At 38.6% G+C, this 23,548-nt stretch overlaps 1 protein-coding gene across 2 annotated transcripts; it reads left to right on the forward strand.

Annotated features, from left to right (window-relative positions):
- Positions 1-5,577: 5,577 nt before the first annotated feature.
- Positions 5,578-20,601, forward strand: LOC100487633 (ADAMTS-like protein 5). Of its 2 annotated transcripts, none has more exons than XM_031904671.1 (12): positions 5,578-5,829; positions 7,471-7,525; positions 11,225-11,358; positions 11,821-11,881; positions 12,244-12,352; positions 12,500-12,627; positions 13,456-13,579; positions 15,870-15,953; positions 16,267-16,430; positions 17,159-17,369; positions 18,664-18,735; positions 19,540-20,601. In XM_031904671.1, the coding sequence occupies exons 1-12, from the start codon at positions 5,813-5,815 to the stop codon at positions 19,845-19,847; spliced, it is 1,467 nt and encodes a 488-aa protein (XP_031760531.1). In that variant the 5' UTR covers positions 5,578-5,812; the 3' UTR covers positions 19,848-20,601. The 2 variants fall into 2 exon arrangements, with proteins under 2 accessions (XP_031760531.1, XP_031760533.1); XM_031904673.1 differs by having other exon boundaries at positions 5,792-5,829; positions 11,222-11,358.
- Positions 20,602-23,548: the final 2,947 nt, after the last annotated feature.

Below are 23,548 nucleotides of genomic sequence, written 5' to 3' on the forward strand. Positions count from 1 at the left end.
ATCTTTACATAATTGTGATCTCCATTCCTTTAGTCTGTGGGTGGGTCTTTTAATATTTTGGTGCGGCGGGGCAGCATGCCGCCCCCCAATTTATGCCGCCCTAGGCCTGGGCCTTTTTGGCCTTTCCACAAATCCGGGCCTGAGAGAGAATGAAAATAAATTTAGAAATTTAGAATTATTTGCCTAAAATGGAAGGTTGCCCTCCTGTAGCGTTCAATATAATGGGTTTCCAGATAACATCCCTACCTGTATTGGAAAAAAAGGAAGGTTTTACTCCCATTGTACAATTCACTGGTTAAACTTCATCTTAAAAATTGTGAATATTCATGGTCTAAAGATCAAAGCACGTAAGGAAAGGCTTTAAGACCTTACTATTATATACTGTATATAGATCTTTGAAGAGTGACAAGGGAGATTTAATATGATAGAAATATACTGATATATAGACAATTAACAGTTCAGGAACACAACATTTTTAACATGTAAAACATGTCTCGAGCCTGGTCATAACATGCAGTGGGAAAAACTGGTGGGAGTTATGATCTGCAGCTGGCCTCTCATGCAATATTAATTATCAAAATGCCTTTTACAGGGTTGTAAAGTAAAAATGATTATAGGGAAAGAGTAAAGTAAACTTTAGAAGCTTTTAAAAAAAACTATTTTACTGTAAAGCTTTTATACTACAAAATACTTTATTGGGGCTGAATTACTAAACTGGGGAGGGGTGGTGTAAGGTGAACATTCCTTTATTACCAGAATTAAACTTTTAATGGACAGACTAGATGAATTTCTGTACGTTTTTGCCTTTAAATTCTGTGTTTAGTGGTTGATAAACAGCAACTGATGCTGAGCTCAGGCTGAGAAAAACAGTTCAGTAACTTGAATGATGTCAGTGGCTTACAGCTGCACTCCCTGCTTAATAAACTTGGTGGGTGTTAAGCTCTGCAGCTGGGCTCTTGTGTCATGTTCATTCTCACGACACCTTTTACTATGTTGTAAACTAAAATAATAAGGTAAAATATCAAGCAAATTTTTTTTTGTTTCTGACGAGTTTATGTAGATTAAAGATTTAAAAGAGCTTCTGTGTAAAATCTGGAGCTTTTTATACTTTATTTAGAAACTTGGGCAAAGAGAAAATATTATTGGTTAAATGAACACAAAAAAAATTTGCAAACGTAATTTGTGTTTTTTTTTAAAATAAATAATATTTTTATTATCTCTAGTGTGGTATAAACTGATTTACCCATTTGATATCTAGTAAAGGTATGGAATTTATTGTATAAAATTCTTAGGACCTGGGGTTTTCTAGATAAATGGAAAATATATGGTTCACCATACTGTACCTTAAGTCTACTAAAAAGCATTTACATTTTAGAAACATTTTACACTTAGTAATAAATCCAATAGGATTGTTTTACTACCAATATGGATCCATAAAGCTTAGTTACAGTAGGATCAAGTACAAGGTACTGTTTTATTATTACAGAGGAAGGAATTTTTAAAATTAATTTTAATTATTCGGTTAAAAAAGGACTCTATCAAAGATGGTCATTCCTTAATTTAGAGCTTTCTGGATATCAAGTTTCTGATCAAATATTTCCTACCTGTACTTTTTATCTGCCCATAAAAAGATCTGTTTGTTTGTCTGGCACCACAAACAGATTAACCACATCTGGCAAGGAATGTGGCAGGCCAAACACGGCTACTATAAATGTTAGCTGTAAGAACATAATCATGTATTAAAACACTGGACAGGAAACTAAGAGGATACTGTTACTTAAAACACTGCAATGCTCCAGGGGTAAGAGCAGCTTCTGAGGACGTGCCAACAGAGCATGAAATGTATCAAGCTGAAAGATGTATAACCCAGTCTCCTTTCTCCCCTTTGTTGTGACTATAATGACTCAATAATGTAGGGGTGTTATCTGTGCACTAGGAATCTAATTACTTACCTTGCAGGGACCTAAAATGGAGCAGCTTCAATTTCTCTGTTTAAAAACTTTAGATTTTTGTTAATAAAACAATAGGCAATATAAGCACAAGCCCTATTCATTGTATTCATGTTGAACAAAAGGGTATACTACCCCTTTAATAACTAACCTGGTGTCTGACAAAGACTTGTGTACAACTACCCCTTTATGTGATGCTCAAGGCATGCCTCCTGCCCTCAATCACCCCCTGCCACAGTAAAGTGGTGAGCAGGGGGGAGATTGCTAAGGAACGGGGTGAGGGGGCAGGGCTTGAGATGCATGATGAAAGCATTTTGTGATGTTTAGGAGCTCATCCATTGCACATTGAATTGCCAAGATAGGAGTAGGAAGAAAAAGTAAATGCTAGTGACCCCCTTCTTTGTTGCTCACTGGGCACCTACCACTTCTGCTCTTCTGCCTACCCCTAGTTCTGGTCTGCTTGCATGAATATGTACTCCTTGCACTTCTGTATAGTAGCGCAGCTCAGTTCTTCCTGCTCTCATGCTTTATTACACCTATGGAGCTGCTTATATTACACCAGATGGACTTCCATGCAGTTGTGTTTGATTTGAGACAAAATATCCCCTCCTTGTAAACACAATGACGTACCTGACATAAGATAGGCAGAAGATACTCAAGTTGCTCAAGGGCTGGAATACGTTGGGCAGACAATGAGAATGGTTCACGAATGGATAAGGCAGGGGTCGGCAACCCGCGGCTCGTTTTGGCCTTAGGTGCGGCTCGACTGGTGACTATCATACTCCGCGGCGAGCAGCGCCTGAAAAGCCACTGAAAGACTAGTGACTAGTCTTTCAGTGGCTTTTCAGGCGCTGCTCTCCGCGGAGGATGATGTGTGTGCTGCCGCTGAAGAGGAGGACCGGGCTGAAGCCAGACTGCAGTAAGGAGGACCGGGCTGAAGGAAGGCGCGTGATTCGCTCTCAGGACCCCTGGACTCTGGCACATTATACGGGGGCCTGGACTCTGGCACATTATAGGGGGGCTATTGGACTCTGGCACATTATAGGGGGGGCCTGGACTCTGGCACATTATACGGGGGCCTGGACTCTGGCACATTATACGGGGGCCTGGACTCTGGCACATTATAGGGGGGCTATTGGACTCTGGCACATTATAGGGGGGCTATTGGACTCTGGCACATTATAGGGGGGCTATTGGACTCTGGCACATTATAAGGGGGCTATTGGACTCTGGCACATTATAGGGGGGCTATTGGACTCTGGCACATTATAGGGGGGCCTGGACTCTGGCACATTATAGGGGGGCTATTGGACTCTGGCACATTATAGGGGGGCCTGGACTCTGGCACATTATACGGGGGCCTGGACTCTGGCACATTATAGGGGGGCTATTGGACTCTGGCACATTATAGGGGGGCCTGGACTCTGGCACATTATAGGGGGGCTATTGGACTCTGGCACATTATAGGGGGGCCTGGACTCTGGCACATTATAGGGGGGCTATTGGACTCTGGCACATTATAGGGGGGCCTGGACTCTGGCACATTATATAGCATTAAGGTAAGAAACAATATATGCAGTGTTAGATTTGTTTTATAATGGTTTTGCGGCTCCAAGTTTTTTTTTCTTTTTGAAAACGGGTCCAAGTGGCTCTTTATGTCTTAAAGGTTGCAGACCCCTGGGATAAGGGAACACAAGTCAGCAATAAATACAGGGAAAAGGGATCAGGCTGCTGCAGGCCATTTTATTGAATGTGGACATAGAGTGAGCCAACTTAAATTTCAAAATGTTGAAACACTTCAGTTAAAAAGGAGAGGAGGAAATAGATTGAAGGAATTGCTGTAGAGGGAGGCCTTCTGGATACGTAAATTAGAAACATTAAGTCCTCTTGGACTAAATAAAAGAATACGATTATTCAGATAAATTTTCCCCCTCTCCTTCTTTGATATAGCTCTGTATGGTTTTTATATCTTTAAATGACTGAGATTTTAAGATATGGATTACTGTCATGTTGCATTTTAAGAAACACTTAAGGATGTGAATATGTAACAATCACTTTATTGTTCTTTGCTACACTATTATATATAAAGTTGTATCCACTAGGTGGCGAACAAGGGTATAAAAAGTGAAGTGTGTAATTTTCAATTAGCTTGATAAAAGGCCACACATGGCCTGAAACATTGCTGTATGCCCCTAAAATTTGCAGTTCCGGGTTGTTTGTACCTGGATGTGCTGATGGAAAGTGGCCATTGGGGAACCTGCACTACTACAGACTAGAAACAAGGTGTTGTGCTGACTACTATCTCCATAATTTAACACCATAGGACAATCAACCAACAACTATATACCAGAGGGTGCTTGCATCTGGCCTTAGTTAATGAGCCCTTTGGTGTTTCTACAACAAATATAGACTTTCATAAAAGATAGATGCTAAGATTGTGTAACACTCATCATGCTCTACATAATTTTTAATTCCTAGAAACGCAAGATTCTCCAGAGCTTAGTTTATGTGGGATTTTTTTACAGATCTGGTTGAGCTAGTTCAGCAACCAGAGAAGCTTGGCAAATTGTTTCTAAATAGTAGATTCAAAAGGGCATTTGAAGCAGACACACACACAAAAAAAAAAGACACACACTTACTTTTCTATTCAAGATCTCTCCCATTCATGTTCCAATCTCTTATTCAAATCAATGCCTGGCTGCGAGGGTAATTTGCACTCTAGCAACCAGATGCTAAATTGTTTCAGATTATCACTCTCTAAATTATATTACATTAATTTAAAGGTGAACAACCCCTTTTTAAAACAAACCCAAATACAGTTGATGAAACAGATCTTTATAACAGTATCTTTATATTGTGTGGCACGTTTCTTCTGTGCCATAGTATAACAGCATACATTTAGTATTCAATTCAAGCTGCTTGTTTTGGGATACCACAGGGCTGCACATTGCACACCCTATGAAATAGAACAATGTGCTTCTGTTTATATATTTAATAAATTCTGCCAGTTTTACATAAATTTCATAGAGCTTGTTATGTTTCGGGAACTAATTTTGGTAAACTTGTTGGTTATGACTCCATTTAATACACCTTCTGTCATATATCATCAGCTTTTTAAAATGCCTCTTTTAATAAATGATTTCCCAAGGGATTTTGAGCCCTATTTCTTTACACACTATGGCTGCAAGTTTGCAAAGAAAATTGTTTCAATTGCTTTAAAAAAGGTAGATTATACCACGTTAAAAAATGAAATGCAATATGCAGTTGCAAGGTAACTAGTGTGGAAAAGTGCTTCATGAACAACACATAGACTGAGTGCAATTTTTTATTGAGGTGGAAATATTTGTAACAAGAAAAAAATGGACTGTGTCATTTATTTTCCTAATTAGCATCTGTCTCACCAAAATTTTGGGATTTTACAGAAACAGAATAAACTGCATCAAGCTCTTTCAGTTTACTCCCTATGTTATTGCTGTGGAAACTATGGAAAGTGAAAGAAATTGTTCCACCTACTGTACACAATAAAAGTTTTTAATGTTAGGTTTTGCTCTAATATTATAAGCCAAAGGCAGTGGGAGGGACTTTTCTAAATGCTTCCAAACACTGGGAGTGGGACATAGTAAAGGGCTGGTCTGAGCTCTGTTTCTGCTGTTACTTTCTGGGAACAGAGAAGCATTTGACATGTCAGATCTGTATTAGGAACTGATGTTTCTCCACCTGGACCTTGCAGATGACACGAATAAACAATTTCCAATGATAATGGAATTGCAATCAATGACATTTTAAAGGTATCTGATTTTGGGAGGAACAAGCTGGTCATATGTTATCCCTACATCTGCCCATGAGGTTATTACATAGGCACCATGTGGCTGCAAAACTGGTAAGTTTACAGACTGACGACTTATTGAGATTTTTTGGGCACATTGTTGAGAATGTTTGCTAAGCTGCATCCAGTGGGTTATATGTACTATGTATAATGCTTCCTTTATTTCCTTTTACCTGCCTCTTTCAGGCTATATAATAGTGGGCTACTTTACATTTTAGGATTCATTCATCAAGGAGTAGTTTCAATCGTGGGGTTCTAGGGGGAACAACATTGTACCCATTATTATGCCCATTATTGTGCTGTTTACTTTTGTAACATCTTGTGAGCAGGGTTCTGATCTTATGTTGTAGCCCTTGTTTTTTATATTATTGTGTTTGTTATAAATTAATGTAAAGTAACGTAAAGTGCTACATAACTAATGATGATAATGACTTTCACTTATGCCTGCTGTAAAGCTAATTGTGCTCTGTGCACTGTTCCAGTTGCACCATTGTTAATCTAGTACAAAGCTCATAGATCAACAGTCAGGAACAAAATTCGATTCAAGTGCACAATGAAGCCTTGTACCAATGATTGCATTGAGCAGGTGGCAAATGCACAACTTCTATAGCACCCTGCATCCAGTAGGACCCTTTTTTCTTCTGAAAAATGATGAGTCAGTAAAGGGCACACCCATAGGCTTCTAACATGCTGCCCCTAAATCGCATGTGTAACTTGTACCTGCCAGATGAGATTTACAGTCAGAGAGAAATCTGCTAGACATGGGCACAAATAGCTGCACCAAGCTTTGAACCTGTTTTCACCTTAGTAAATGAACCTTCATAAGTATATAAGGTTTTTATTTCATGTAAACAAAATATTTTTACCGATAATAATTAAATAGCATATGAAATAACAAACAGTGTACCTTATTAATGTCCTACAATAAAAAACAGCAATAGAAATACAATGTTCTTGTCAAGATTAGATAAAGGTGATTTGTAAAGTTGTGGAATATGTTCCCAGAAGCACCTATAGTACACATATGTTATCCACAATGCTCGGGGCCTGGGTTTAAATAAGGGGTCTTTGCATAATGTGGCTCTCTATTCTAGTCTACTAAAAAATTATTTAAACATTAATTAAACCTAATAGAATTGTTTTGCCTCCATAAAGGATTTATTATATCTTAGGATCAAGTACGATGTACTGTTTTATTATTACAGAGAAAAAGGAAATCATTTTTAAAAATTTTAATTATTTTATAAAATGCAATCTATGGAAGATGGCCTTCCCATAATTCAGGGCTTTCTGGATAATGGGTTTCTGGATATCGGATACCATTCCTGTAAGAACAAAGGGCTGGATAATAAGTTTACCAAGTGAGAACACACAAGACTATTGGTAATACTATTCACAGTAAAATACCAATTTAGTGCCTAGTCAATGAGAAAATAATATTTTTGCCGGGGGCAAACAGATCTTTTTTCAGTTCTTGGGAAAAATATGACAACTTTGTGTCAGTTGTAATCAACGTAGCTTCTGAGGAAGTGGCATGCTAGCCACGAAACGCGTCAAGCTGGATGGGTGAGGACGCTCCTTTCATGTTTTTAAAGTAATGAAATAAATACGTGTTTTTATTGAACTTGCTACCCGGTGCTCCGCTTCAATTTCTATTATTCTATTCAGTTGTAATCAAGCAATTTCTCCCATCAGGTTCCTGGCCGTGTTCTTCATCACATTTTTCATTCATGCTGACTGTGACACTCAGGTAAGATGTAAATCACACACTAATGATAATCAGAGGTGAGTCAAAAAAATAAGGAATTATGCTTCAAAAGGGTCCTGTTATACATTTAATTAACTATATATGTATGAGTGAGTGTACTAGATTAAATTGGGTTTGCAAAGAGAAGCCATGTTGTGAAAAGTGCAACTGTACACAACGAAAACACATTATAAAAAGTAGACTAAAATGGTTTTTGGTAGGTTTAAATCAGACAGGTAATGTTTTATAATATTTAGAGGCTCTGATTATATGGGAGCTTTCAGCATACAATTTTTTTGTTTTACATTTTTTGATAGCACTTGTAAGGGAAAAGGTAACTTATAATTTATGCAGAGTGGCACAGGGCCACAATTAGAAATAATGGACCCCATAGAACTTAGCAGAGCCCCCCAGGGAGCCAGACTATCAACCGGAAGTAGTGAATGTAAATAAGCAAAATGGCTACTCCACAGAGCAACAAATATTTGTTTCAAGTACTTTCTATTGATTTATGATATTTTTCTTGAAAGGAGACATATCCTATAAAAATTATGAATGTACCAATGAATTATACTCCTCTAAATATAGAAGGATTGTGCTTGAAAAAGTTGTGTTTCAGGCTGATTTATTGAGAAATTCCACCAAAACCTCACTAGTCCCGCCCATCTGTTCCACTTCCTGCTGGCTGAATTCTCTGGATGTGCAGGGGAGCCGCTGGCTCTCAGTATACTGTACTATAGGATAGGAACCAATCAGCAGCTAGGCTGATCTGATAGGGAACTGAAGCCTGTCCTTGCTTGTCTGACTGCAGGGCTGTGATTGGCTATCCCCCTCCTACTGTGCTTCTGGCAGGGACCATTAGGACACGCCCACTCTTCATTTCAAACATGGTCAGAGAAGAGAGAGGATCTATAGGGAGCTCCAACAAAGGGGCCATTTTTACAGATTGGATTAATTTTAAACACAAAGGGAAAACAGCACTGTATATTATTCATAATTGCCTACAATATTAGGGTTTTTCCCATTTATCCAATATTTCTCCTTTAATGATAGAGATTAAAGTGGGGTGGGATGCTTCTCTGTCTGGGGCAATGTTTTTGCACTCTGGAGATTCTAATTTTAAATACTTTAGATCCAGTTTCCTATATGGAGATATGGAGAAGCCCAGTGCTTGAAGACTGTCTCTGTAGTGGTGTGGCAAGATTAGGGTAACCCAGACTCTTGTTTTAAGCTGCCTGTTACATGGAGCAACTGAGGGAATGGTGCCATAAAAGGCTGGGGTCAATGTGTCATGAAATACCAAGCACATTATGTCATAATTGCTGAGGTCACTATATCATAAATTGTGTTATGAAATGCTGGGGCCATATCATCAGCCCAACTTTAAAAAAATAGTTAACTGAAACAGTTAATATATCTCCCCCCCCCCGTATTTAAAACTCAAGGCAGTTTGAGGGAGTTTAGTTTTTTTTTACAAAAACAAAGATTTGAAGAAAACAATACAAGAGAAAACATAATGACGCAACGGCTAATAAAAGCACTTCTTTTCCAACTTAACCTTGGCAGACATTGTTTTGTCAACTGAAAAGTCATTTTCCTCCAGCCAGAAGCAAATTCTTATCTGGTATTGTCGAGGTACTTGTAACTATCAACCCATTCTCACACAGCTTTAATGCCTTATGAAATCTCTTATCCTTTGAATGCCTTCTGTCAACAGCTGTTCAGTGTCCACATTTCCTTTATCTGGACAAATGCTATAACAAAATATCAGTTGACTACACTAGCACACAGGGACCTGTGGATTCTGATCTTTCAGTAATTATAGATAGAAATTAGAATATAAGAAATATTTACAAGAACAATTAAACTCAGATGCTGATTGGTTGCTGTGGGTACAGCACTATTGCTAATTTAATTTGTACAACATAAATACCTGCTTAGATGTCCTTCTATGTCAAATAGAGATCATGCACTCATAATACCAAGCTAGCCACAGGGCAAGAAGATTACCATTAGGACAGGGAGAGGGAAACTGTATTTTTTTAAAAGAACAGTTTACTGATCTATAAAGAATGTGATAATGACATTTATTTTAATACTGCATCCATAACATAAACAGGGTTATGGTTACCGATTTGGTGAGCCACAAGTGATGCCATCCCCACAGTGAAGCTGTCCATCAAGATTCAAAAAAGCAGATACTAATATATATATGCATATATGCAAATATGGTATAAATTGTATAAGGAATAAACGATAACATTTTAAAAGTGTATTTAAATACACAAAGAGAATTTATAGACTATTCAATACTGATTGCTTATTGATCATTATTGGCAAGTACTCTGTGTAATTAAGCAGCTATGTTAGTATGTAAGCTTTTATAAGTGCAGAAAAATAAATGATTTTAGAGTGATGGCATCACTTGGAATTTAAGGGATGCTTTTCTTCAAAATTTTAGGATATGTTATGCCTTTCTTGAGCTGTATGGCGAAGTGGTACCTTATGAGGTAATTATATGTAAAGCAGAATTATAAATGCTTTTCTTATTTGTACTTTGTACAAAATTTCCACTGTTGTATTAGAAAGCATATTGTGCCTGTTATGGAAAACAGATTTAAGTCCCATGTATTTCACTGATCTGTATATACTACCCTGGTCTGCTGCATTTTTATTGCTAAAGAACTGACTCAATAATCCATTATTATATATATATATGTAGGGAGCCATAGGGTTAATCTGCCTCTATGACTTTAATCCCTACCACATCCTCATTTCTGCAAGGGGTGTGATCAACCAAATAAACCAATAGGCACAATTTACATATTGTGCCTATTGGTTTATTTAGTTGATCACACCCCTTGCATTCAATATATAGCAAGGAGGCGTGGCTTAGTCTTTGGCTGCCTCTGTGTCTCAGGAACAGGTTACTGAGCCTTGGAGCAGGACAAGGTCCCAGTAAAGCCTTATTGCCCTAGAGTACCCATCCTATACTCTAGTGAAGTCGGGGACAGGGACCCCGTGAACAAGGACCAGTTATATAGTTACTCTTGTAAGAGCGCTCTCTAGGAGAGTGAGATAGAGAGGGTAGGAAGCAAGAGCAGCTCGGCTCCTCCAAGGATAGTAGCTGTAAGTACCCTTCCATACAATGTTGCCTCAGCATAGGGCCACAGTTTAAGACATAGGAGACAGGCAGTATCTCAGTCCTGATCCACAGTCAGCTGTAGGACTCTCAAGCTAGGAGTTATCAACCTGAGGACTGAGGTATCTATCCTGACTGCTTTCAAAGGGGTGCCAAGCTGACCAGGTGCATTTACCCTGCCCAGACTCTAAAAGGAGGTGGGATAAAACGGTGTGCATCCTCTCTTGTTGTCTTGTTATTCAACTGCAAGAACCTTCTGGTGTCTATCTTTGCTAAATTGCACTGCACACAGCTACAGTGAGTTGTAGTTCCACTACACCATTGCTCCGCAGGTCTCTTCCATATAGCAAAGGCCTATCCTGTCTAAGAAAGTCACATGTACCCCATGCTCTAATACCTACACTAGCCTGGGTTTTGACTATTTCATAGCCAAATAGGGGTTACATAGATAATGCTTCATTGGTTCAGTGGTTATTTTTGGGGAGTTGTTTAAATTGTTACAAAAAGTTGTTGTGAGCAACCACACTCATCTGACTGAGGTTATCATTTATTTAAAGTAGGTGACAGACTCAATGTACCAGAGTGGTGGCATTACTAGGCCTTCAAAGGGACAATGGACAGCTTGGGCCTCTTGGACTTCCAGTTCTAGTACCTGTGGGAATGGAGTTGCAGTCAGGACACGAAGGTGTTTACGGTAATTGAATTGCAAGCTTGACCAAATGAAACTGGTTTATAGCTGTATTTTATGATTTTTTTAAAAAAATAAATAAATACCATTTCTACCCCATCTGCAAATCAGTCAGGTTATCTTTAGCAGCTTCATATTTTATAACTGTGATAAAATAACATCTGTATGGCTATGAAGTGAAGTTCCTTTTGTTGCTCTGCCCCAGTGATTATCACATGAAAATGTTTTGTTCATACTTTCAGCAATAACTGTAGTAAGTCTTTGATCACACTTGATCACACACTGTATAACAGAACATTCTGAATGTCTTTTGCTATCTATTTTAAACCATAATTCTTATGTCAGCTGATTTAGTTTAGTATTGGAGTACAATTTTGCAAATCATTCATAATTTTTTCTGTAATGCGGACCATGTGTTTTTTTGGGGGTGCATGAGGTACCGATTAATTTTCTTCAATCATCTGGCAGGGTCACTAGAATGGACAGGTGTGCAGGAGAACAGCGACAGTACAGAAGCTGTCAGTCAGGGGTAAGTCACATGCTTTTGTTATTCTATTTGATTGTTAAGATCCTAATGCCCATGCCACAAAACCTTATTATGATCATCCAAAGAATTGTTAGGTTGGATTGTAATGCCCACATTGTAATGATCATTCAGAGAATTTTTGCATTGGAACTTAGAGTAATTACCTGCTGGGATGGGGTGTTTCACAGAGGATCCTCTACTTGTGCCAACACTCTAGGGCCTTGTGAATGCTACAAGCTTCTACATAACTGTATAAATAACAGAAAAGACAACCAACAAGTGACATCTTTTCTAGTCAGGTTTTACTCTTCTAGGCCAGCTGCCTTTGAATCTAATTTGGCCTATCTATTTCTCTTTGCTAACAGATTTGCCCAGAAGATGCTTTACCATTTAGGGATTTGCAGTGTGCTTTGTACAATTACAGACCCATTCCTGGCAGTCAACGGGGGTACAAGTGGGTACCATTTTATGGAGGTAACTACATGTTGTAATTATAGGGATGATAGCTTATCATGTACTATCCAGATATATGATTTCTCCTCCTTCTCCTAATTGAGTTCAGCAAACAGTCTTTATTGTCCTTAGAAATAATTGCTCTATGGACTGATATGTTTTTTTTAGCACCCACTGCTTGTCATCTGAACTGCTTGGCTGTTGGACAGAACTTTTATTATACTTTTGGACGAGTGTTGGATGGAACAAGCTGTGGACCAAACTCTAATGGAACCTGTATCAATGGCCAGTGCTTGGTAATTATTTTACAAAAATTTAGTAAACTGCATACCAGTATATTACCACATTTCAAGTACAGATACCAGATATTAGCTTTTGTAAAAACCTAATTATTGAGTGGGACAGGGATAAAACACCTTTTGTACTCCATCTGTTTCGGAACTATAAACAGGGCTGCTAGCCCTAGGGCCAAACAATCGAATTGAAATGGTGGGCATAGGCGCTGGTGCTCTGAGCCAATGTGGTCCACAGTGCAACAGAAAAAACAAACCTGCCCAATCGAGATCTGCCCGATTTCAGGCCAGATGTTGGTCGGGGAGACCCATTGTTCATGCCCATACACGGGCAGATAAGCTACCAAATTGGTCTAAAGCACCGATATCGGGAGCTAAAATTAGCCGGTGTATGGCCACCTTAAGGCTGCATATCTTTAAATGCTGTAATTAGAATGAAGTAAGGGTTGAATTTACCTTGTAGTTGTACCTTGCGATAGAATATCTTTGGCTATTGGCACATGAGTATTGATCAGTATTGAGAGTAGCGAGGAAAACACTCAGAAAGTAAATTCCACGTGAAGTAAGGGAATTAAAGCAAATGCTTGTGGGCAAAAGAATTGAGGTTCTAGAGCAAAAGTGCATTTTGTCACAGTAAACTGTAACAGTTAACCCTAAAAATCAGAGCCACAAATAAATAATTCTGGTAAATAAAAAAAAAACCATAAACAGTAGTTACTTTAATATTCTGAAAATCATTTTCCAAGCATCAAGGACAAAATATCTGTTACAATGCTGTACTGTAACCATTAAATACAAGTATATTGCATTTCTGCCATGTTTTTCTTCCAGAAAGCAGACTGCAATGGGATCTTTACATCTGAGGTGTCCAAAGAATCATGTGGAAAATGTCAAGAGCAACAAAATACTTGTGTCCTTATCCAAAGGGTTTACCTGGCCCCTTTCCCCTCTTCAGGTAACAATCTCTATTCAGAATTTGTGATATACACAAAACTATCAAACTGGGCTAGCATTTGTCACTCAGACCCTTCTGTCATACTGTAATTGTTCAAATATAGTATAAAAAAACACCATTTTGTGAAATGTTTTACAAATGTTTTTGCAGTTCCTGAGATTATGGTTTTTCAAACCCATCTTAACAGACTGTAATAACTCAGTGGGTTCTTAAGTACTGACAGGTCCTAATACTCTAGTGATCCAAGTGAGATCCATATAATTACGTTTACATGATGTAAAAAGTAAAGAAACAGATTTTGCCAAACAATGTTTTCAAATCCAGTCTTTGCTCTTTGAATAAATAAAAAAATTAGACAGGTCATTAATAACCCTTGGGAATACAAATGCAAGAGTGTGTCCCTTAGTGCTTTTTTCTTTAGCACTTTCTCCCCTGAGCATGCTGCTCTTTGCACAGAGTGGGCAATCAAAAAACTAGCATTCTGTACAGACAGCAATGTCAGCAGGTGCACCCCAGCCCTGTCCTTACCGCCTCTCTTGAAGCTGGTGCTAAATAGCACAAGTGTAGTTGCCGGTGTCTTTTTAATCCATTGTCTTGTATTAATAAGGGGGATAACCAACTTATATAAACACTTGCCACAGCTGAATTAGGAAACTTAACTGACTGCATGTCTATGAAGATTCTCATTCATCCAGGTCATGATATACAGTATCTAGTAGAATTAAGTCTAAAACAACTGGACTTTTCTGAGTTTTTCTTGAAAACGTTTCACCACTCATCTGAAATTTTGAGCACTGAATTATTATAAAGTGATGTTTTTATATAAAAACTATTGGGGCCACAAAATCCCATGGAATGCTGCACTTAACCCTTAAGCAACCAGTTGTTTTGCAAAAAAGATACTGTGATCAAAAACTAAAAACAGAACATGTACCAACAGATGACTCTGAAAAGTATATGTGCATAATCATCAATCAGTCGGTATCCTCTGTGTATACAGCAGGAAGTCTGTAATAGTACAGATGGCTTAGCTCATAATGTTGTCAGTGGCTGACAGAGGATATGGCACTTACATGTTTTAACTTAGGGAGATTAGTTCAGTTTCAGCCAAGCCACTATATCTAATTTTCTCAGGCTCCCTTTCTGCTACAGTACCAATTTATTAGAGAAAGCTGATGACATTTAAGTATTTAAAAAGGGATTATGATCTCAGCCTGGCAATTACAGGCCCATAACTTTGACATCTGTACTGGGCATGTTATTTGAAGCTTTGATAAAAGATCACATTCAAGATTATGTTTTGGAAAATAGCATTATAAGCATTAACAGGCATGGAATGAGGGACAGATTGTGTCAAACAAATTGCTTTTTATGATGTAGTAAAAGGAAATTCGACAGTGGGATTAAATTTTTTTCCATGAGACAAACTGGAGACAGCTTCTCGTGCCTTTCTGTGGATATACTAGCAGCTTTTACTTGGATACATTTTTGCTCAAGCTCAGCTATGCAAGATAAGGACATTGACAACCATATGACTGGAAGGAGTTTGTATAAAATACATTTCCTTGTAAAATTCGAAATAAATGGCTAAAGCTGTATATATGTTTAATTAAAATTCATTTGGCACTAATTTAAGAAACCTTGAGATATAAGGGCTCATTTACATCCACAAGTGCAATTGCAGTCCCAGCAATTTCCCAGTGGTCTGCTGCATGTAAAACCACTTTCAATTTGCACTTCTTGCACAGGGGAACCTTCAAGCCAACTCCACCCTCTGACCAGGTGCTAGCCAGGGCCGGAAATAGGGGTAGGCAGAAGAGGCACCTGCCTAGGGTGCAACAATTGAGGGGGCACCAGGCAGGAACCTCTCCTGCCTACCCCTAGCCTGCGCTCCCTTCTCATTGCCCCCGCTGCTTGCCATTACGCGGCTGGAGCAATGACCTACCCCCCCCCCCCCGCTTGACAGAACTGCACGAGGGGTTGCCTAGAGCGCCTGGTCAGCTTGGCCCGCCCCTGGTGCTAGCTCCAGGGTTCCCTTTGCACACGGGGTCAATAGGCGCAGATGTCATTTGCATGCCAAACTACAGAAATTTGCACACAATTGCAAAAAAACACAGATTGCATTTGAAATTGCATTTTGCTCATTGCAATTGCAGAATGTACATGAGCCCTATGAGCTATATAGGACAGCTGCTAAGACAGTGGCATTATAATAAAATCTCTCTTCTACATCCATAGTTATACCTTTTTCACACTGTACTTGATTATATGTTATTCATTTATATATTAGGTTACTTCGGATATAAAAACGTGACAAGAATACCTGCTGGTGCCTCACAAATTAAAGTGATGGATGAAAGCCGTAACATATTAGGTAAAACTGTCATATAATTTTTCATTCATTTTGAAAGTAAAAAAAGAAGACACTGGATTTTTGGGTTTTATATTTTCATGATGTTATAAAAGTAGCTGCATTTTAAATTTTTTTTTTGGGACAGGTATCTGATTATCTCTACAGAATAGCAATCTATTTATTTTTTAGCATGCCACGTATTACACAACTACAGTTCCCAATCTTGTAGCAACTTAAACCATGAAGCAATGATCGGAGCTTTAGTGATAACATCTAAAATGTATATCCTGATCTAGAGTTGTTGTAAATTTGTTCTTTATATTCTGTGTTTAAGCCTTGATGGATTCTAATGGCCACTATGTAATTAATGGCGATTGGGTGGTTTCCTGGTCAGGAATTTACAAAGTAGCAGGAACAGAGGTTCATTACATTCGGAATTCAGAAAGTCATGAGGTTTTGGAAGCAGATGGTCCTACAAATGAGGATCTTTATGTCCAGGTGAGAGAACACAGTTGGCTGAAAAACACATAGCATTTATACAACTATTCTGCTTTATGGGGTGTTATTGCTTAGTAGCAGCACTCTAACACTCATCTGAATCATTAATGAAAAATTAAAATAGGGACTAAGTATTGTAACTATTTTTAATACAGTAAGCCAAATGCACTACATTTTTCTGTAGCCATCATTACGGTTCTTTTAAAAATATAGGGGCATAAAAAATCCTCTTACTCTAGGCAATTCCAGTTGTTCAGAACTAAAACTTATCAGGATCAAATAAAAGTCTGGACTCCATGTAGACTCTAAGAACCCCATTAAGTTCAGGAAAAATTTCAGGAAAATGAATTATTGAATAACAGTGGTGTAAAAATCTGTGTTATTATTATATTTAGTTTAACATTTAGTTATACAGTGTGGGATGGAGTGGTGCAGAGTGATGTATAGTATGTTCTACACTAAAATGTTGCATTTTACACACCTTTATAAATAGTGTATATTCTGCCCTATAATGTATTGGGACTACATGTCTTAAAATTGTTAGCATCTCATCACTCAGACTATGCACAACTCACAATATCTTTACTTACCAAAATTATGGGCCTCAGATGGGGGGGTTCTTACACATTTATACTAAACTGGTGGCAGTTCAGTTTGCTTACCTGTACATTCTGTTTAAGTTTTTGGGATGCTTTTAATGTCTAATGCATTCTGTTTCTATTTGGCAGGTTCTCTTCCAAGAAAATAACCCAGGGATTACATACCAGTTCTGGTTGCCAAAAGATCTTTACGATAATTATAAAAGGGAGCCCCATTTGAGCTGGCAACAGTCAGAAAATGAGGATTTGAACTCGTGGGTAAATAAAACCACCTCCGGTAATGGAGAAAGCCATTTAGGGACAGCACAAGGGAAAGAGGTGCTTACTGTTTCCAGAAAAGGTAAATACTAATCTGGTTCCAACTTGGGCCTGATTATACAGTTATTTTCATGCAAGAAAGACACTTATTAGTTAGTATGGATAAATCAGTGAACCACTGAAAACATGTGGATTTGACTTGTTGAACCTAGCAGCCATTACATAATTAATATGTGACCTGTTTCCAATGCAATTCATGACAATAAATACATAAAATTAATACACTAAGGGGCAGATTTACTAATCCACGAATTCGAATCACGAATGGGAAAAATTCAGATTGGAAAAGAAAATTTCTGAAGATCGCAAATATCCTGAAAATGCTTACGAAAAAATCGTATTACTCACGATAATATCGTATTGGCGATCGGAAATTTTCGTACTGACCATTGTAAACAGCGGCAGAGCCTTTCCGAAAACAGTGGGCACGTGAAAAAGTTGCATGAGTGCGAAAAAAACAGCAAGAATACGCTCAGAGCATTTCGGTCTTAGTGAATCTCCCCCTAACTGTATCCCATTGCTTCTTTGAAAATGTGATGTTACATCTTGCAAAATATTTCTGCTGCTGAGTAGCTCTCCAAAACTATGGAATGCTCTAATGTCAATCAGGTAGGTAGGATTGTACCCACACGTTTTCCTTGTAATCAATCAGATTTGCAGGAAAATAGACTGCAAGCTTAGCACATTTGAAAATTCCTTGGTTCACTGATGTGCAGCTTGGCCTGAAACCTGTATGACCCATGGGTTTATTAGCAGGTCAGCTGAGTTTTGGGGTAACATATATCAGCTGCAGCTTTGGACAAGTCACAGGCTCCTAGCAGGTCATTTTTCTTCTGCTGGCAGTCATTTTTATTTCTTTATCTTAAAACTTAAAATCATATTGGCTAATGCTTCCCATCAGCATGTGTGGAGGTCATCACACAAACATCATTTTTAGCTTTTGAGTTGCCCACTTTTTTCCCTTTCATATGTAAAGTGAAATCACACGTATTCAGATTAGTTGGCATGAACTGATTGACTTCTATTGCTTTGTTTCTGGTCCAACTAAGCAGTCTGTGGTCTAAACACCTCTTTGGAGCCCAAAAGTGCTTTGAATCCTGCTGTTTATTTTTGAAAGTGGACAACACATATAATCCCTATATGTGCTACTCCAAGCACTATTCCAGTAATGGCTTTGCACAGCAGACTATATTATAAATTTTACACAGAACTAGTGAAATCATTTGAATAACAAGTTTTGTTGTATGCCTTTTATGTCTTCCTTCATATAAAAATCTAAAAAATTAATTTACAACTTAGTTCTTTCTTCTTTAAAGGACAATGCAGAAGGTGTAAAACTCCAAAGGGGAAATCACAGAGGATAAAGCAGTACTGTCAAAGTGATTTTGGTAAGAATAAGCTATTTCTAAAGTTATAGAGCTTAAATGCTTCTCAAATACTTTACCCCTCAAATTTAAAATCTGTTCTTCCTTGGCTGCCAGTCATGCCTTTGTAATTACTTCTGTCAGCCAAACTGGGTATAAAAAACCTGCAAAGTTGACACTAGGGGGCACATTTACTAATCCACGAATCCGAATGGGAAAAATTCGGATTGGAAACGAACATTTTGCGACTTTTTTGTTTTTTTTGAGATTTTTTCGGCGCCGTTGCAACTTTTTCGTAAATTGTCTCGACTTTTTCATAGCCGTTACGATTTGCTCGTATATTGTCACGACTTTTTGTATTGAGCGCTCGTAAGCAGCGGGCAAAACTTTCAGACTTTGCATGATTTTGGAAGCCGCCCATAGGACTCAATGGCACTCTGCAGCTCCAACCTGGCCCACGGAAAGTCACGATACTGAAGCTTGAATGAATCCGAAACTTTCGTACTCGGCGCGACGGCTACGAAAAAATCGCAAAATACCGATCATTACGAAAAAACGCATTTGGACGCTTTTTGGACGTTCGTGGATTAGTAAATGTGCCCCTAGGTCTAGCAACCCATAGCAACCAATCAGCAGGTAGCTTTATTAAATTTGTGCAAATGCAAATTTATTCGCACAGAGGCATACATTTTCATATTGTAAATATTTTTCCTTTACTAATTTTTATTACAATGCCCCCTAAATCCTACATTTTCCCATGGAATGGAAACAATGTTGGAATTTTTTGCAATTGTTGGAATGCTGGAATTGTTTTTTCCTTTTGCACAGTGATCCATGCCAAGGTTTTAGGAAGAAGGATAATCGGACAAGAGACACGCTATGACATCCAAGTTAAGCATGCTTACAAACACAAGTTTCCAATCATGCATCGTGAATATATCTGGGTGTCCAATACATGTGACTGTCCTTATTTAGTGGATAGACATGAATATATTATGATGGCCTCAAAACATGTGAACCATGAGTATACTCTAAACAGAATCCTGCTCTCTGTGACAAGCTTTGTCAAACCTTGGTCCCCAGAGGAGGACCAGAAGCTGCAGCGTGTGAACATTTTTTGTTCAACTACCCCTTGAGGTCTCTAAATGAAGCTCATTGTTATTAAAGGTGCAGCTGGAGAGGAAACTTGGATCAAAATTCCAGCAGTCAGTTCAGCTGTTAGCTTCTTTGGGATATCTGAATGCTGATAATTTGTCCAAAAACAGATCTGGATCTGTGCAAGGTAATAATGCTAAAAAATCATCAAGACTTGAAAGGGGGTATGTATATCAGATATAAAATTCAGCTAAACCATGAATTTAGTCCCATTCTGCCCTTAGGGATTATAACCTTGCCCCCACAGCATAACATAATCCCCCAACACATCAGTTCATTACCTCTTCAAAGTAAAACCATGTCTTCTGGGACCAACCTGCTATTTATCATACGGAAACTGGATATATGGGGCTGGTGTTTGGAGTAACATGGATGTGACTGAATCCTGTCAGATTTGTGTTTTACAGCACTCCAATTCTGTTGGATCTCATTTTGAAACTATTTAAATTGGACATGTAGTTTAATTACGGTCTGGATGAATGAGACATTTCTCCAGCAGATTTTACTCAATTGTGTTAAAACATTTTTCAGACTCTTTCTTTCTCAGGAATAATGTGCATCATAGTGTGGGTGGTTGGTATGCAGCATACACCTTAAAAGTGTTTTTAAGATTGTCTGTTTTTTAATTAAAGGGATCCATAATTTGGAAACTCCTTATGCAGAAAGCTCTGAAATACTGCAGTGCCACTGTCTATAGTGTCTTATTTAAATAAACCATTATTAATTTTTAAGAGATTTGCTGTTCTTTGTCTTTAGTACAAAAAAAGGTAGTGTCTTGCACTTAAAATGATACTGACAACCACTTAGATTTTTTTTTTACACCTGCTGTTGTGTTTTAATTTGTATCAGCTTTAAATTCCTTATAAACTAAATCTGCACCGTTTTTTTGCTTCATAATTATGGTAGCACGTATTACAGACCCACAGAGCAGCCATGTTTGTTCCCCTCTTCCGGGTTTTAATTTAAATGCCTCCCAAGTGAATAAATATGCCCAATCACAAACCTGCAATGCCCCTTCTGCTTTCAGCGGTGTGTGACAAGCTCAGCTCCGTTGTCTATGTGTAATAGGGAGGGGGAGGGAGAGCCCTAGAAGTAGGCAGGGAGCTATGGGAAAGGGTAAGCTTGCATGCTATTTAATTCTCCGTGGGAAGAGCAGAGAGGGGGGGCACAGCCCTTTGAAGTAGGCAGGCAATGGAAAGATCAAGCCTGCCTGCTATCTCTATGCGAGGGAGGGAGGGGGAGCTCCTTGAAGCAAACGGCAAGCTAAATCCGCCCAGTTTATGACGTAGTCATTTTGACAGATTGAGAAGCTACAGTCGGGTTGCCAGACAGTCGGGTTCAGGATCTTCAGCAGGATTTATGTAGAGAAACAGGACTTTTGGGAAAAAACAGTCAACATGACCTATAGGTAGGTTTGGAAGTAGGTTCATATTTTTATAAGAATTTTTTGGTGTCATTATCACTTTAATCTTACCTATGATAGAATACATCCATGTTGATGTATTCAACCTATTGGTTTTTAATAATGGTTAAATAAAAAGCCGTAAAGGAACAGTTCAGTGTAAAAATGAAATTGGGTAAAATAGACTGCACAAAATATTTGCAATATAGTTAGTTAGGCAAAAATATAATCTATAAAGGCTGAACTGTGCAGATGTCTAACATAATGTGCAGAACCTCTTAGTTAGTCAGTGACTTTAGGTGGGGCCACATGGGATATAACTGTTCATTTAGTTTGTGAGCATGCAGGTCAGATTTAAAGGCAAACTAACGAAACAGTTGTGGCCCATATAGCCCCCCCCCCTCAAGTCGCTGGATTGGTTACTGACTGCTAACAGCTTAGAGAGCTGTAAAGGAGGAAGTAGTGTTATGGTTGTAGTAGTAGTTACTCCAGCCCTTATGGATTGCATTTTTGCCTTACTAACTATATTGAAATCACATTTATTTTGCGCAGTCTATTTTGCCCATTTTCATTTTTACACTAAACTGCTCCTTTAAAGCATGATGCTCCCTCATATGGAAAGACTCGTTGTCTAGAAAACTCCAGGTCCACAGCATTCAGCATTATAGATGTCATACTTACACCATTATTTTTATACATCTATAGTTTTTCTTTTCCAGACCTTGAAAGGCAATGGTCTCATATGCCTATGGCAGAGAAAAGAGTAAAGATGTAAGGAAAAACATTTAATTTGATCTGTCACTAAAATATCTGCAATTTAGGGACTAAATTATATATTATCTTTACCTAACCAGAAGGGAGCCCAGAAAGAATAAAGTTTGTGCCATGGCAAGGACGAAATTCACTGCAGAAATCAGAAATATTTTTACCAATAAAAAAGATATATTTAAAAAGGTTATATTTAGGTTAAATGTAAAGCCTGCTATTTCTGATAAGGGGGTGCTTCCTTCAAAAGTTAATGCTGTTTAAAGGGCTTATGTTCCTAGTAGGCTCAAGACAAAAGCGCTTTTCCTATTTTTTAAATTGGCCTTGTCTTAATCCTGAGTAGTGAAGGGATTACATATGCACTGCTGTGGTCTCCACTGAAAGGATAACAACTGAGGCAAGCACTCCAGTTGACATTCAGGGATATCTGTCTCCATCTTAATGTATAAAATAGTTACATATTACAGAAGTGCATACTGTGCAAATTGTGCTGTTGTGCTCGACAATTTTGGGGAGGGCTGCATCCCTTCCTCAGGTGAAGTAATTCATTCCTGTGCCCATATTTTCTCTTGGCATATATTCTCTGTGAAAATTCTCCATTCAATTGTAGATATAAAAATTCTCTAGAGAATTTATGCCATAATGTATGTAGGACAGTGCGGCCCGCAACCCCCCTCTGTGTGGCCCCCCACCTGTCTGGCTGCTTTAATGGCTTACCTGTGTGTGTAAGCTTTAAATGGTATCAGTACTGAGTTTAACTGGCCCCCCTGCATGGTTCTCACCTCAGATTCAGGCTGTAATCCCCCTGTATTGTTTAAAAATGTAATCCCCTGTACTGTTCATACCTTTTAATCTCTGCATTGTTAACCCGCTGCATTGTTCACACCTCAGGCTCAGGCTGTAATCACCCACATTGGTCACCTGTTCACACCTCAGACATTGTATGTACTGCCTGGCCTATGTTGTCTGTGTGTAGGCAGCATAGAGTATGGCACATAGGCAGCATAGGGCAGGGAGGGTATGGCACACACAGGCAGGGTAGGGCAGGGCAGAGTAATATAATTCTTTCACATATGAATGTGAGGTCCAAGCATTTGGGTTTTTCTGCACTACCACCATTGTGATAAAATGGGTGTGGTTTGAAGTGGGTGTGGTTTAAAGGGGGAGTGGTCAAAACTGGTTTCCATTAGTGGCCCTCCACCATGTATGCGAGAGAAATTCCGGCCCTCATAACCACAGAAGTTAGACAGCACTGATGAAGGATATTAGCACTGTTATACACTCCTGCACACCAATAATGCATTCATACTGGAATGAATGGCATTGGCTAAATAGCAAACACATGCATTTCTGATTGCCAGCAAAGCTAACCTACTCCTGCTGAACCTACTTACATTACAGTGGGAGATTCCTCTGCAATATTCCCACTGCCTTCTGCCTTATCTATAGCCACTGTGTCAAGGATTTACACAACCTCTAATACCGTGGTTCCAGCAACCTCAGCATAATATTAAC

The sequence above is a fragment of the Xenopus tropicalis genome, chromosome 1 (assembly GCF_000004195.4).
Source record: "Xenopus tropicalis strain Nigerian chromosome 1, UCB_Xtro_10.0, whole genome shotgun sequence".
NCBI classification, from domain to species: Eukaryota; Metazoa; Chordata; class Amphibia; order Anura; family Pipidae; genus Xenopus; species Xenopus tropicalis.

What these genes read in the sequence shown, in the direction of transcription:
- LOC100487633 (XM_031904671.1), top strand. An exon ending in GTATCAATGGCCAGTGCTTG is followed by an intron (nt 12,628 to 13,455) that starts GTAATTATTTTA and finishes TTTTTCTTCCAG; the next exon opens with AAAGCAGACTGCAATGGGAT. An exon ending in TGAAAGCCGTAACATATTAG is followed by an intron (nt 15,954 to 16,266) that starts GTAAAACTGTCA and finishes TCTGTGTTTAAG; the next exon opens with CCTTGATGGATTCTAATGGC.